At 33.3% G+C, this 14923-nt stretch overlaps 3 protein-coding genes across 3 annotated transcripts in view; all 3 read right to left on the bottom strand.

Annotated features, from left to right (window-relative positions):
* LOC125834121 (uncharacterized) overlaps positions 1–14923 on the bottom strand; it is a 209438-nt gene that overhangs the window by 126019 nt on the left and 68496 nt on the right. The gene's annotated exons all lie outside the window — the stretch shown is intronic.
* On the bottom strand, positions 74–8386 carry LOC125834132 (uncharacterized). The gene is made up of 9 exons (XM_049513320.1): positions 8153–8386; positions 6651–6702; positions 5988–6061; positions 4798–4899; positions 3263–3403; positions 2124–2175; positions 1627–1700; positions 644–742; positions 74–304 (listed from the first exon to the last, which is right to left on the bottom strand). Exons 1-9 carry the CDS (start codon positions 8275–8277, stop codon positions 226–228), a joined length of 798 nt encoding a protein of 265 aa, XP_049369277.1. The 5' UTR covers positions 8278–8386; the 3' UTR covers positions 74–225.
* Positions 9334–13952, bottom strand: LOC125833828 (uncharacterized). The gene is made up of 9 exons (XM_049512994.1): positions 13825–13952; positions 13646–13703; positions 12522–12595; positions 12214–12315; positions 11386–11526; positions 11106–11157; positions 10820–10893; positions 10538–10637; positions 9334–9522 (listed from the first exon to the last, which is right to left on the bottom strand). The coding sequence occupies exons 1-9, from the start codon at positions 13950–13952 to the stop codon at positions 9334–9336; spliced, it is 918 nt and encodes a 305-aa protein (XP_049368951.1).

Below are 14923 nucleotides of genomic sequence, written 5' to 3'. Positions count from 1 at the left end.
TCCCTTACTTTTACTGTTGTAGAGTTCTATTTTGCACATATTTTTCCTTATATATAAGCTACCATACGATCAATAATATCAAGGCATTATTTTCCCACAAAATAATTATCACAGAAGATTTTGATTCTTTTACACAAACATGTATACATTAGAAGTTTATTATTTAGCATATTTGCTACAAAGATAAAAATGATGAAAGAGTCCAATTATGAAATTAAAACCAAATCAACCACAAAGCTTCTTCCTCAATTGACCCTCTCCAATGCTCTCTGTTCGAAATGTTCCTTCATACCCTTTTTCTGCCCTAATAAGAACAGTCACAAAAATAAAAAAATTGTAACGTGTACAGAATTGATAAGAAGCAATGAAAGCTTAAATTTGAAAGCAATATACAAATATATAGTAAAATTCCATCCACAAAAGAAAAAGGATTCAATCACTTGCACGAATGAAAGGAAACTCCAAATATGGTTCAACTTTGACTAGAACAAGGATGAATTTTTGCTGTACTACAAATTATTGTTGTTGCTGCAGAGCTAACAGGAAGTAATATCTTCTTCGTTTAATTGTTCACAAGGACGAACAAACAAAATCTAAGTCATAACGAGGAGAACACACTTAAACAGATGGTGCACAAACTTGCCTGTTGCTGTTGCTGCTGCTGCTGAAAAGAACAAGGTAGACGGGATCTTGAGATGAGAGATTGAAAAGCTGAAGAGCTATATAGGCACATGTGCTGATGCTGAGGAAATCAACATAAAGGATGAATTAGATATGATTATGGTCCAAAAACGAACTGTTGCAACATATCAGATAAATGTAGCCGAAAAAGTGCCATCAGTTTTTGAGGGACCAGAAAATTGCCGGCATGAGAAAAAGAAACACAATGGAAAAAAATGAAGCCATACTTTACAGTCATATAGTTGAAGGAATATAGATTCATGTTTAGGAAATACTAACTAGATTGAACTACGGTTATTCTTGATGGAATATTAACTCATGTTTAGGAGAACTCTAGAAACTCAAAGCTTGATGCAAGAAAGAGGGTAATAATGCACACTAGTTGTTAATGAAGTTGTTGCCATAGGCAAAGGCTGAAATATTAATTGACTGCTTGGCAAACAAGCAAGATCTGTTTAGTTATTTCGACAAATTCACGGAACCCCTTCTCACTCAGGATCATATTAAGGCATGCAAACACATATGTGAACTCCTCCTCATTCCATTACATGTGAATGAGAGTTCATATTTTGCTTTCACCTACATAGAGCAACAAATAAGACGATGTACTGATGAAGCTAACTTCAAACTGATACTCCCTCTGCTCCAATGTATATGACACATTTGTCTTTCTAGTTCGCCCAAAAAGAATGAATTGACATATTTCCTTAATTGGCAAATATTTAATGACACTATCAACATTTTACCCATGTTGGATCCCATTTAATTGGCAAAAAGTCCAAAAGCTGTACACTTCTGTTTAAAAATTTATTTATTTTAGAGAGTAGTTTTGAAACATTGCAAAATCTTTCCATATTTCTAAGACTCCGTGCCCAGTCAAACTACATCACATCAAATGGGATGGAAGGAGTACAATTTATGCATTATCCAACAAAAAAAACATACCTGCCAGAACAAATTATAAGTATTATCCAAAAAGCTGCACTCAGCCAACTTGATTCCTTATATGCAACCCAAACCTGAGAAAACAGTGTAACTCATCTAAGATCAACAATCACGTGAAAAGTCCTAACTGATGATTTTGACACCTAATGCAGCAACTGGCCCTAGCCTAAGATAAGATACCTAATTAGTAGTCAACTATTACTGTATTACCTAAGTGTATGGTATGTTGCTGCATGCCCTAGCCATATATCAAATTTTACAAAATTTAGACTTCCTTATCAAGATATAGACAGAAAAATCTTCAAATACCAGTAAGATTAAGAGTAAAGGTAGCTAAACAGAGGGAATCTTGGTAGCTCAGTTATTGACTACCTAAATTTTCACCTTCTTGTTGAGGGTTTGATTTCCCACCTTGTAATCCCCTCCCTTATTTCTCCTTCCCCTTCCCCCAATTTTTTTTATTTTAAAAAAAGGCAGATAAACAGTGAAAAGCTTACCGAGAGAGCCACAACACCGACATAGAAATCAATTACTGTTGCTGTCAGCCACCTGCACATATATTGACTTCTTAAATTGCATGTCAAAGTAAGACTTATACCAAGCAGAAGTTCATAATCGGCTGATGTATGAGGATGCATATGTATCACTTCAGCACAAACTCATGAAGTTTGTTTTCCAGAAAAAACTTCCAAACAAATTTGCAAATGATAGACCGCAGCCCTTTGGAGAAAGAAGAAGACAATTTTCTAGGGTTGCACGTCATCAACCAGAATAGAGATAGGAAATGCTGATAATTTTCCTGAATCTAGGCCCTAAAAATGCCCTGTACATAGTGAATCCATGTAGTGGAAGAAAAAGCTCATTTCAAATTTCAAAAGTATTCCATTGGTTAGACTTTACAAACCAAAGAAGAGGATAATTAATACAAAAATTCTGATTGAAATTTCGTATCAGAGAAGCACGTCCCTTCCTGTTATAGAGTTTGAAATACCATAGATACCATACTATCTGACTTATGTCACACTGAAGGTAGTATCATGTTACGCAGGGAAAAGTTATAAAGCTCACCATAGATCAGTCTAGTCATATGTTTTAATATTTTAAGTTTACACGGTAAGAAATAAATATAGATTAAATGATTAGAATGAGGTAAGAAATCATCAATAGTCCTTGGTCATGCAAAATGAGTAAGGCAATATTATTAGATAAGATTTTATACATTTTGAGAGCACAAGTCATTTTCAGTAACCATATCCCAACCTCCGAATCACTGTAATACAGATATTCTCTCATTTAAGAACTCATTCCGGGAAAGACATATACTTCCTTAAGTAAATAAAATGCTGATATGACATTGAATAAATGAGAAGGGAGTTTTCCTCCAGAATAGCACAAAACTTCCAGTTAAGAGAGGTTTATGCCACTTCCCCATAAAGTGCATCAATTTAGAAAGCAGCAGAAAGGAGATCTAAGTATAGTTCAAACAAGAAAACAAACAAAACTTTCAAGTACTGACAAAGTTCTCAGCCAATGCTACTATCCTCTAAATCAGTAGCAGAGTCTCCATTGACCCGAAAAAAACAAAGTTGATGGTATCTGTTTAAAATAGGAATAAATAAACAAAGAAATAACTTACGGAGTAAAAACATCTCTGCGAAATGGAGAACCATCAGTTACAATGGTGTAAATCAATGTCCCTAGCATCAGACAGCCCAAAGCAGGAAATAGAATTCTTGCAGTTAAAAGAGAACATTTCCTCTGTTGTTCTGTTTCAGTCCTAAATCACAACATCTCATCAGATCATTATAAGTTAAGGTCATTTTCACAAAGAAAACTAACAAAATATAGGTGCCAGTAATATAACATTGATGAGGAAAGCTTCAAACTCCATGTACACTTGCATATTATATTTTTTAAAGGAACACTCTGTATCAGTTACAGTTTTAGTATAATTATTTTCTGCAAAAAGTAGGTTATCAATACATTTCATAACTACATGCCCTGATAATGTAATACACTGCAGGGTCTTGTACAAAAGAAACAACCACAATAAGGGTAACTAGAAAACACGAAGTATGATATGAATGATCCAACTTGCAGTTAGAAGCACCATTGTTATTCCACTAAAAGATCTTGGATGACTGATATAAAAGAAGCCAATATTCTTAATACATAATAGTACTTTGATTTTGGAAGCTACATATTGCATAATAGGTACTGAGAAAGACAACACTCGTGACTAAATAACAAAACGATTCACAAATTTTTTATCTCTTTAGTATATTGCTGATAAGAATACTTGTATTTTTTATTGTTAAGAATACTTGATTTTAGTTTCTTTTCCCAATGAAATCCAAAAGTACAATACAATATGTGAATAATTAAACGACTCAGAGAACATTAAAGTCACTGTTACCTTTTAGCTAACTCTTCTAACAAAATGGAAGATATATCTAACAAATAAACCAGGCGCATATTTAAAGTATTCAACTGGTAATTTCTCGCACAAATGGAGGATGCAACATTTCGTTGACTAATCTGTTTTCTTCCTATGATTGAAAACTTCATTTTCCAAAATGGGGAAGAGGCATTTGAACCCTAGTCTTGTCCAAGACAAATGCCAAAGTTTGATAAACCTAGGTGTGATATTTACCTTCTTTGACTTTACCACTATAAGTATATGATCAATGAAGAGTAAAACAATGAACAATGAACAAAAATATGCCAGACCCAGTACAAGCTATGTTTCCACCATTGTCTTGACCTGTGAAGAGATGTAATTCCATTTCTTTTATTCTGAGAACCACATTTTTCTAGATATTTTCACTACATGCCTACTCTGAACAAAGCAACAGGCATGATACGAAACTGAAGCTAAAACAACAAGAGTCAGCTCTTGTTAACAACAGTTATATATTACACTTGCAAATATATTCTCCAAATAAACACCAAACTTGTGCATGATATTTCAGTTTCACAAGTATCCTCAAACAGTTGGACATGCATACATGAAAATATATGAACTAAATACCGTCTCAAAAAAAATAAAAATATATGAACTAAATATCATTTCCAATTGAACTCTCTCTTTTTCTTTTTCTGGTCTCCAAAGAGAGAAATAAAAACAGAAACTATGAAGGAAAAAAGAACTTTGTGCAAATATCTACTCACTTTTCCTGACGTCGTAATAGGACAAAATAAATTGGATCCTGTAAAGATTCCTGAGTTGAAAGCTTCAGAAATTGCAATACGATGTAGCCACATGTAGCAATGCTGTAAAGGGAGTAGAGAGAATGTTATCACCGTCCCTGAATATATAATCACAAACTGGCAAACATTTATGCATGATATTGATTGAACTTTATAAGGGAAATGACAATATGGCCTTCTGATGCCATGCAAGGATAATACAAATTGAAAAGGAAGATAGTCATCGCCACTAGAATGCAAGAAAATTTGTATCCTATGCAATACAAGATGCCAAAAGACATCAAGGTAAATGTGCAGTCATACAAAATTGAATATACGTTGAAACAAAGGGTGCAGTTTCACACATAGAGGATATAGTAAGAGAAAGTCGTCTTTGATAGACCTAAAATACATCAAATATACACCAGTCAACTGGTGTAACATGGTGATTGAAGGTGCTGAAAGGGATGAGAAAGACCTAAAATCACATGGAGGTTGTCTGAAAAGACCTAAAAAATCTAGGAATCATTGCAAATCTGAAAAAGTAACAACATGGAAGAAAAGATCCAAATCTATAATACCAGCTAGTGTGCATTGAGGCTTAATTTATGCTGTTGCACAAATATTAGGTTCATAAGTGTGACATTTAGAGATTTTCTGGAACTTTGCCTTACAAGACAAACTTCTAGCTAGTATTGGAATGATGTGGGCCCAAATAGAGAGAAATATGTAGAGAATTCAAATCGCGGACCTAGTTCAGTTTGAGGTATAGTTGATCGATTGATTGATTGACTGGGTATATCATCAAGGAAGATATCTATATGCAAAGGGAATTCATAGCAGTGAACACGAGATATAAATAATTGGGAACATCAATCCTAAGACTGTAATGCCCATGGGTGAAGACAAAAAACAGTGTATGTCAACAGATAGAGACCTATAACCCTAAAAGAATAAATATAACAAGCCATCAGAGCATTCTTCACGAGAATGTACTACAGTACTAACCAAGGGAAGAATAAACTTGGTCACACTGTTCAAAATATGTGAAAAAATTCAACCTAAGAATTCAGTCATATAAGAGATGCTAAGAGAAAGCTTGAAGAACAGTCATCATCTGAAACTAAAAGTACATCAAAGTTGTTATATATACAGGAATAAGGGTGGCATACCTTCCTAAACATACTAGCAAGACCACCCAAAGTATTGCAGTAATCCAGTTTGATTCCTTGTAGACAACCCAGGACTGATAACACAACACCAAAACATGAGAGCATTGCTTTTGCGGTTTTGCCTTTAGATGATAAGAGCAGAGAAACATAGTAACATGCGATGCATTCTGGCCAATGTCTTCGAATAAAAATATTGTTTACAATGCAATTGAAACCCAAAGGACCTCAAAGATGTAACCCAGTAAAAAATAAAGAGCCAAGAAGGGTAACTACAGGGTGAGATATTTTCCTAATCAATGTTTTGCTTAAACTGCAGGATGACATTCTATAGTAGCATTTGCACAAGCCCATGGGCTCCTATGAAGTGCAACGGCAAACTTCAAATCTCAGCCTAAGGCTAAGGATTAAAAATTGCACACTATAGGAACTTAATTCTTCTATAGTATTGCACAAATGTCTGAGAATCTTAACCCTTATACCATTTATAGCTCTAACTTCTATACCCTTTATATCTCTAACATCTAACATAGTAGGTGCGCCAAATTCAACATGTTCTCCTTATTATCCAATGCTAGTGAAACTGTAGCAAATAAAATGCAATCGACTTCAGAATAAAGGTTCGCATATGAAACATTTTGAAGCATTAAATTAATCATGGCATACCCATATAACAAATATGTGGATGTAGAAATCTATCAGGGTAGCTGCCATCCACCTGCAAGATTCATCCCACTCATTTCAGATTGTCTGGAAAGCAGATGGAAGTGGAACTAAACTATTTTTTTTTATAAGGTAAGTGGTATTAATAACAGCATCACGAAGACAGATGAACTAAACTATTTTTCAAGTCAAAATCTCAATTTCAAGTAAGTTCCTTTTTCTTAACTGTTTTCAAAAAACTGTTACTCCTCTGTCGGAGTACAAGGGTCAAAAATCTTATTTTGAGTATGAATTCGGGTATAGATTTTTCATTTTTTTAAAAATAGAACTGCTATATTTGTAAACTACACGAAAAGTAGTGCAAATCAACATAGCTAATGATTCAAAATATTCAAAAGAAATTTGAGAAAGTTGAAATAAAAAAAGTGTTGGACTCTCCAAGCAGTAACAACTTCACATAAAGATAACTATAAGATAAATAACACATAATTAACTAAAAAAAGTTACTCCCTCGGTTTCAAATTGATTGTCCTATTTTAACTTGGTACCAAGTTGAAGGAAGGAAAAGAAACTTCTGAACTAAAGATATGTCAAATAAATCAAATACCATTTAATCTTGTGGTCTTAAACAAGCCTCGTGCAAAGTTAGAATTAAAGAATTGCTGAAAAAGGAAAGGAGCATTCTTGTATAAACGAACTAAAAGAGAAAGTATGACAAACAAATCGAAATCCAGGGAGTGTCTTGTTTCTAGCAGCTTGAACTTTTACACCTTGTTTGGATGGTTGTTACCCATCGTATTATATTGTTAATTTAAATATAATGTTTGTTTTGATTGTTACTTAAATTCTATTGTATCGTATCGTTTAAATCCATCGTTAGGTAACGATTAAAAGTCTCATTTTATGTAACGACTAACTCGGTGTGATCGCGTCATTACTTTAATATTTTCTTCTCTTTTTGTCTTTATATATTATTTAATAATCCTATTTTATCTTTTACCCTACCTTTTCATATTAACACTACTTTGTACCATACTTTTCTTGTAAGTTTATGCTCAAATTCCTGACGTGTGACATTATGTAACGATAGAGAACGATACAATCTATCCAAATATTGTATTCCTTAAAACAATACATCCAAATATTGTATTCCTTAAAACAATACAGTACCATACAGTATAACACAATACAATACAATATAACACGATATATTATGAAACAATACTTGACAACCATCCAAACAGAGCGTTAGTAAAGGTGAGGAGAAAGAAATCCAGGTTTAGGTGTTCAAAATATAAAAATGTAACTAAAAGTGATCCTTTTTTGAATAATTTAAGCTTTTAGATAGGGTTTTTGTCGTTTTGTTTCCATAATTCAACAATTTTTGGTACTGATAAAGATTCAAACCCCAATTCATCCAAACAGAAGCATTAATAATCCAAAAAAATGAAATCCAAAGTAGAATTAGTATGGCAGAGAGAGAGAGAGAGAGAAAAGGATAATACGGGGTGAGGAGTTCTATGCGGAAAGGGAGGCCATCAGTGGCGACGGTGTATATTACGGTGGCTGTAATCAAACATCCCAACACAGAGAAGAGACTCTTCAATGCAATTGCTAAAGTTGCTGCCATTTTTGAGTACTCGCTCTTCGTCTTCGAGTTTTGCAGAAGAGAGAAAGGAAGCGTATTGAAAAGGGGAGAAAATGTGAGAAGGCCATTGCTCCACGTCCACTGAATATTTGTGTCAAAACTTCAAAATTTCTTGTATTTGCAACCGTAATAAAATCGAAACAAAACATACCATGCGGGGCGGGGGAGAGTGGAGCGGCACTGGATGAAATTTTTGCGGGTTAAGTTTCAACCCAATCCGCTCCATTATCAGCCTTATATGGATGGGGAAACTTAAAATGTCGATCTAGTGTGCTATTAAAGAGTGGGTTGTTAACGTTATTCTTGCTAAAAAAATATTTTTGATAATGTCGATTACCTTTGTACTGAATAATATAAGGAAAGTGAGGTTGATTCGAGTACATGAAAAGAAGATTGTCTTACTGAGAAAATGTGAGAAGCTTACGAGGAGGGTATGGAGATCAAGATTAAGATAGTAGATATTAAAATTAAGATAAACGGTTAGAAGGCAATCAAGTAGTGACCAATTTTCTTTACTAGTTGTATTATCTCTGAGATTTTATTACATCTTGTTGTTGCTATTTTCGATTATCGTATTATTTGCTATTGTTATTATTCTTTTAATTAGTTTTAGACTATTTTACTTTGTGTACACATAAATTTACTCAAACCTTACCTATAAAATTATATAGAGTATATTATTGTTGTTGTCCTAATGATAGCAATCTAAACAATTTATGTGAATGCCCTATTTTATTTTACTCTCGCACACTATATAAAGAAACTGAGATCACTATCTATACCACTTGACAAAGCAATAGATTATATTTAGATAGAAAATTCTATATGTCAAGGATTAAAAGTAATTCTTTTCAATTAAAGTATTAAACTAAAAAAGTGTGAATACTTTAAAGGGGTTTGAATTATCAACTCTTCTAATCATGTTCAAAATGTTTTATGCCAATGAAATATACAAGCTGTCTTAACTTTTATGCATGGAGATACATTTTGCTAAAGATGTAACAAAATTTAAGTCCACAACAAACAGTAACATAATTATTACAAGAAACATTTTGGTTCTTTTACACAAACATATGTAGATTGGAACTTTATATTGTTGACATATTTATTAGGAAAAAAACAATATGAAAGAGTCCAATGATCAAATAAACCATATAACTTCTTGCTCATTTGACCTTCTCCTATGCTGTCTGTTTGAGAGGTTTCTTTATACCCTCTTTTTCTTCCCTAATAAGAACAATTACAACACAAGGTGAGTCTAAAATAAAATAATATTGGAAATTATAAAATAAAATAATGTGTATAGAATTGCTAAAGCTAAATAAGATATTTGAGGAGCAGAGGAGGTTGTTTCTAATAGACGTTCGGCTCAAAACAAAATATAATCAAAGCATGATAGAAAGAAAAACTGGCAGCAAATAGCAAAATAACTTGGTAGTAGTGAAAATTAGAAGAATAAGATATATACAACAATACCTATATTATCTTTCGACCATTATCCTTGACCTCAAAATCTTCCTATCTAGAGTTATGTGCTAAGTAAGCTGAAAATGTCTCATGTCTTGTCTAATTACCTACCCGTTCTACTTTTGCCTATCTCTACCTCTCCTAAAACATACTATAGTCAACCTCTCACACCTCCTCATTAGTGCATCTGCGCTCCTCCTCTTCACATGTCTGAACCATTTTAGTTTTGCTTCCGTCATCTTATCCCCTACGGGAAGCCACTTCAACCTTGTCTTGTATAACTTCGTGAAGTTCCTAATCATATCTCTCATAATAAGCCCCACACATTCATATGAGCATCCTCATCTCTGCTACCTTCATCTTCTGATTTTGACTGACCAACACTATGCCCCATTTATATATACAACAAAGTAGGTCTGACCACCCTTCTGTAACTTACCTTTAAGCCTGAGTGACACATATTCAGAAATGTAGCCCATATTCAGTTAAAAGAAAAAAACTACATATTCTAGACTTCCATTCTGTTACCAGTCTTGAGATTGTTCAGTCACTTGCACCAACAAAAGAAACCTTTTGTAATATGGTACAACTTTGACTAGGACAAGGATATCAGGGAGGTTTTTTTTCTTCTTAAAAAGCAGTAGTACAAGAATTATTGTTGCAACTGCAGAATCAACAGGATGTAATATCTTCTCAATTTGCATTTTCACAGGTATACGCACACAAAATCTATGTCATAATGAGGAGAACACGCATAAACAGATGGTGCACAAACTTGCCTGTTGCTGCTGCTGCTGCTGAAAAGAACAAGGTACGCGGGATCTTGAGATGAGAGACTGAAAAGCTGAAGAGCAATATAGGCACATGTGATGGTGCTGAGGAAATCAACATAAAACATGGATTAGATATAATTATAGTCCGAAAAAAGCTGTTGTAATATATCATATTTTGCTCTCACCCATATAGAGCAACAAAAAAGATGACATATCGATGAAGCTAACTGCAAACTGATACCATTTATGCACTATACTAGGATAAATACAACATCAAAATGTACCTGCCAAACAAAATAATTGGTATGATCCAAAAAGCTGCACTTAGCCAACTTGATTCCTTATATGCAACCCAGACCTGGAAAGAAATCACATGAAAAATCCTAAATAACGATTTTGTAACGTAGTATTATGTAAGTGTATGGCAAGTTACTGCATGCCATAGCCATACATAATTACATAGTATTGTATTTCACAAACTTTTGCCTTCCTTATCAAGTCACAGAGAGAAGAAATCTTTTAATACCAATGAGATTAAGAGCAAAGGTAGCTATACAATGAAAAACTTACCGAGAGAGGTACAGCAAAGACAAAGTGATCAATTAGTGTTGTTGTCATCCACCTGCACAGATATTGACTTCTCAAATTGCATGTCAAAGAAAGATTTATACCAAGCACAAGTCTATACAGGCTGATGTATGGGGATGCACATGTATCACTTCATCACAAACTCGTGACGTTTGCTTTTCAGAGAAAATTTCAAACAAATTTGCAACTGATAGATCGCAGCTCCTTGGATATGATGGTATCTAATTAAAAGTAGGAACAAATAAATAAGCAAATAACTTACGGAGTGAAAGTATCTCTGTGAAATGGAGAACCATAAGTTACAAGGATGTAAATCAGTGTCCCTAGCATCAAACTGCCCAAAGCAAGAGATAGAATTCTTGCAGTTAAAAGAGAATACTTCCTCCATTGTTCTGTTTCAGTCCTATATCACAAAATCTCATCAGATTATTATAAGTTAAGGTCATTTTCAGAAAGAAAACTAATACAAATAGCTGTCACTCATTATATAAATTGATGAGGAAAGCTTCAAACACCAAGAAACACTTATTTTATTTTTAAAGAAAAGCTTATTTGTATCAGTTAAATTTTAGTACTATTATTTTCTGCCAAGGGCAGGTTATTAACAGTTCATAACTACATGATCTGATAATGTATACTGCAGGATCTTGAACAAAACACCAAAGTTTGATAAGCCAAAGTATCACATTTTACTTTCTTTGACTTTAGCACTATGATTATATGCACAACGAGAAGTAAAAAAGAATTAGCTTTTAATTTAATATGTCAACCTGCAGTACAGGCTATGTTGCCACCATTGTCTTGACCTGTGAAGAGATGTTCTTCCATTTCTTTAAATGTTGTGAACCACATTTTTCTAGATATTTTCACTGATTGCTTACTCTGAACAAAGAAATAGACACAATACGAAACTGAAGGAAAAACAAGGCTATCTCTTGTTAACAACAATTATTTATAACACGTGCACATATTCTCTGACTAAACACCAAACTTGGACATGGTATGTCAGTTTCACGAGTATCCTCAAACAATTGGACATGCATACATAAACTATAAAGAAGAGACGAACTTTGAGTAAATATCTACTCACTTTTTCTGGCATTGTAATAGGACAAAGTAAACTGGATCCTGTAAAGATTCCTGAGTTGAAAGCTTCAGGAATTGCAATAGAATGTAGCCACATATAGTAATGCTGTGAATAGGATAAAAAAAAACGCTATCGCCATGCCTGAATATATAGTGTCAAACTGACAAACATTGTATGCATGATACTGATTGAACACTGTGAAAGACAATGACAGCATGGCCTTCTGATGCCATACAAGAATAATCAAACTGAAAATCAAGATAGTCATCGTCGGTAAAGCTGTTTTATATACAGGAATAAGGGTGGCATACCTTCTAAAACATACTAGCAACACCGCCCAAGGTATTGCAGTAATCCAGTTTGCTTCCTTGTAGACAACCCAGGACTGATATGATAACACAACACCAAAACATGAGAGAATTGCTTTTTAGAAATAAGAGCAGAGAAACATAACAATATGCGATGCATTCTGGCCAATGTCTTGGAATAAAAAAATTGTTGACAAAGCAGTTGAAAACTAAAGGACCTTAAAGATGCTCCCCAGCAAAAAAAAGAGACAAAACGCGCAACTACAGGTTAGAATTTTATTAATCAATGTTTTGGTTAAACTGCAGGATGACATTCTACAGTAGCATTTGTAACAAGCACTTGGGCTCCTATGAAGTGCAACAGAAAAATCAAATCTCACCATAAAGTTAAGGATTAAAAATTACACACTGTAAGATGCTAATTTTACTTTAGTATTGACAAAAACGTCAGAGACTCTTATTAAAGTGTAAATTTCCAGTTCTCAGTGGCAGAGTTAATGATAGACGGAAGATTTGGAGACAGATCTTAGAGTCTAAAGGCTTCAAGATGAGTAGGACTAGTTCAAAGTACATAGAGTGCAAGTTCAGTATAGCATCACAGGCGATGGATGGGGAAGTGAGGATTGATACACAAGTCATCTCCCAAGAGAGGAAGCTTCAAGTATCTTGATTCTACAATCTAAGGAAATGTCAAGATCGGATGTCGCAGGGTGGATGAAATGGAGGTTGAACATTCAATGTCCTATGTGATAAGAATGTGTCATTGAGACTTAAAGTAAGTTCTATAGGGTTGTTGTTAGACCAATTATGTTGTACAATATGGAGTGTTGACCAGTCAAGAACTCGCACATTCAGAATATGAAAGTAGCAAAAATGAGTATGTTTAGATGGATGTACGAGCATCTTAGAAGAGACAAGATTAGGAACGAATAAATACAAGGCAGAGTGGAAGTAGCCTCCGTGGTAGACTAAATGCAGGAAGCAAGGCTGAAATGGTTCATACTAGTCAAATCTCCAACCTCTAACATAGTAGGTATATCAAATTCAAACATTATGTACGAAACTGTAGCAAATAAAATGCAATCGACTTCATAATTGAGAGAAGCTCAAAATTAATCATGCGCTACCCATATTAGAAACACATGGATGTAAGAATCTATCGTGGTCAACCTACAAGAATTCATCACACTCATTTCAGATTATCTGGAAAGCAGATGGAGCTAATTACAAGTCAAAATCTCAATTTTTTTCAAGCTTAAGTAATTTGTTGTTAACCGTTTTCACAAAAATGAAATCCAAGTAGAATCAGTAAGAAAGAGAGAGAATGACGAACGAGAAGCCATCAATGGCGACAGTGTAGATTACGAAGCCTGTAACCAAACATCCCAATATGGCGAAGAGACATTTTAACGCAATTGCTAACGACGCTCCCATTTTTGTCTCAACTTCAAAATTAATTTCCTCTATTATTCCTTCATAATGTAAACAACAACGTTCATCTTTCTTCACAAAATTTCCTCTCTTTCATCTTCTAGTCGTAAATGATGAAAACAACAATAATGATTATTATTTTTTTCGTTCATCTATCTTCACCACTTGCATGGATTTTCACCATTAGTTTATTATTCTTTAATTACTTATCCATTTTTCTTTTTTTCAGTTGTTCTTAATTATTTGTCAATTTTGACAAATTAAGAAAGGATAATTTTTTTTAATCTATTATACCTTCAATAGTAAAACTCATTATATCAATCATAATTTTTTCTTAATAAGTGTGGCAATTCAAAAGTGGACGAATAAGAGGGAGTAACAAGTTACCCTGACCAAAAATAACTTTTTTTATTATACTTCGCAAGCTCAAAAACCTACCCCTAACGAAATTGGGTATTTTAAATTGAGAGTGTGTAATTTGATTTTAAGTTTGTCATATATATCATCATCAAAATTAAAACTCTAAGGACATTTCTAATTTCGTTCTCTATTTATTTTACTTTCGAAATATAAAGATTTTTATTTTTTCAGATCAACCTTATTTTTTATTTTACTCTCTTAAAAGGAATTTAATTCTATTTCATTTTCATTTTTACTTTTATTTCATAATGTAAATCATTTCCTTTTCTTTTTTTTTTGCAAATAATCACCATATAATCTTCATGTAATATAAAATTTTATTTTTAAATTTTACATTTGATTTAAAATTATGTTTTATTCTAAATTTCTAAATATTATAAATTATTAACGAACAATTCAAATAAAAGTGAAATCATTGATAAATACAATTACATAATAAATATTGCATCATCATAAAATTTGTTTTAATTTTACATAAATATTCAACTTTCAAGATTATTACGTTGCTCTCATAAATGCTCTATTAATGCACTATGGAGTTCAAAATACGCAAC

This window comes from Solanum verrucosum, unplaced genomic scaffold, assembly GCF_900185275.1.
Source record: "Solanum verrucosum unplaced genomic scaffold, falcon-dt-bn FXZP01000108.1, whole genome shotgun sequence".
Classification (NCBI taxonomy): Eukaryota; Viridiplantae; Streptophyta; class Magnoliopsida; order Solanales; family Solanaceae; genus Solanum; species Solanum verrucosum.
Note: the sequence above shows the minus strand (reverse complement) of the source record. Positions and strands in the feature narration are given on the sequence as shown.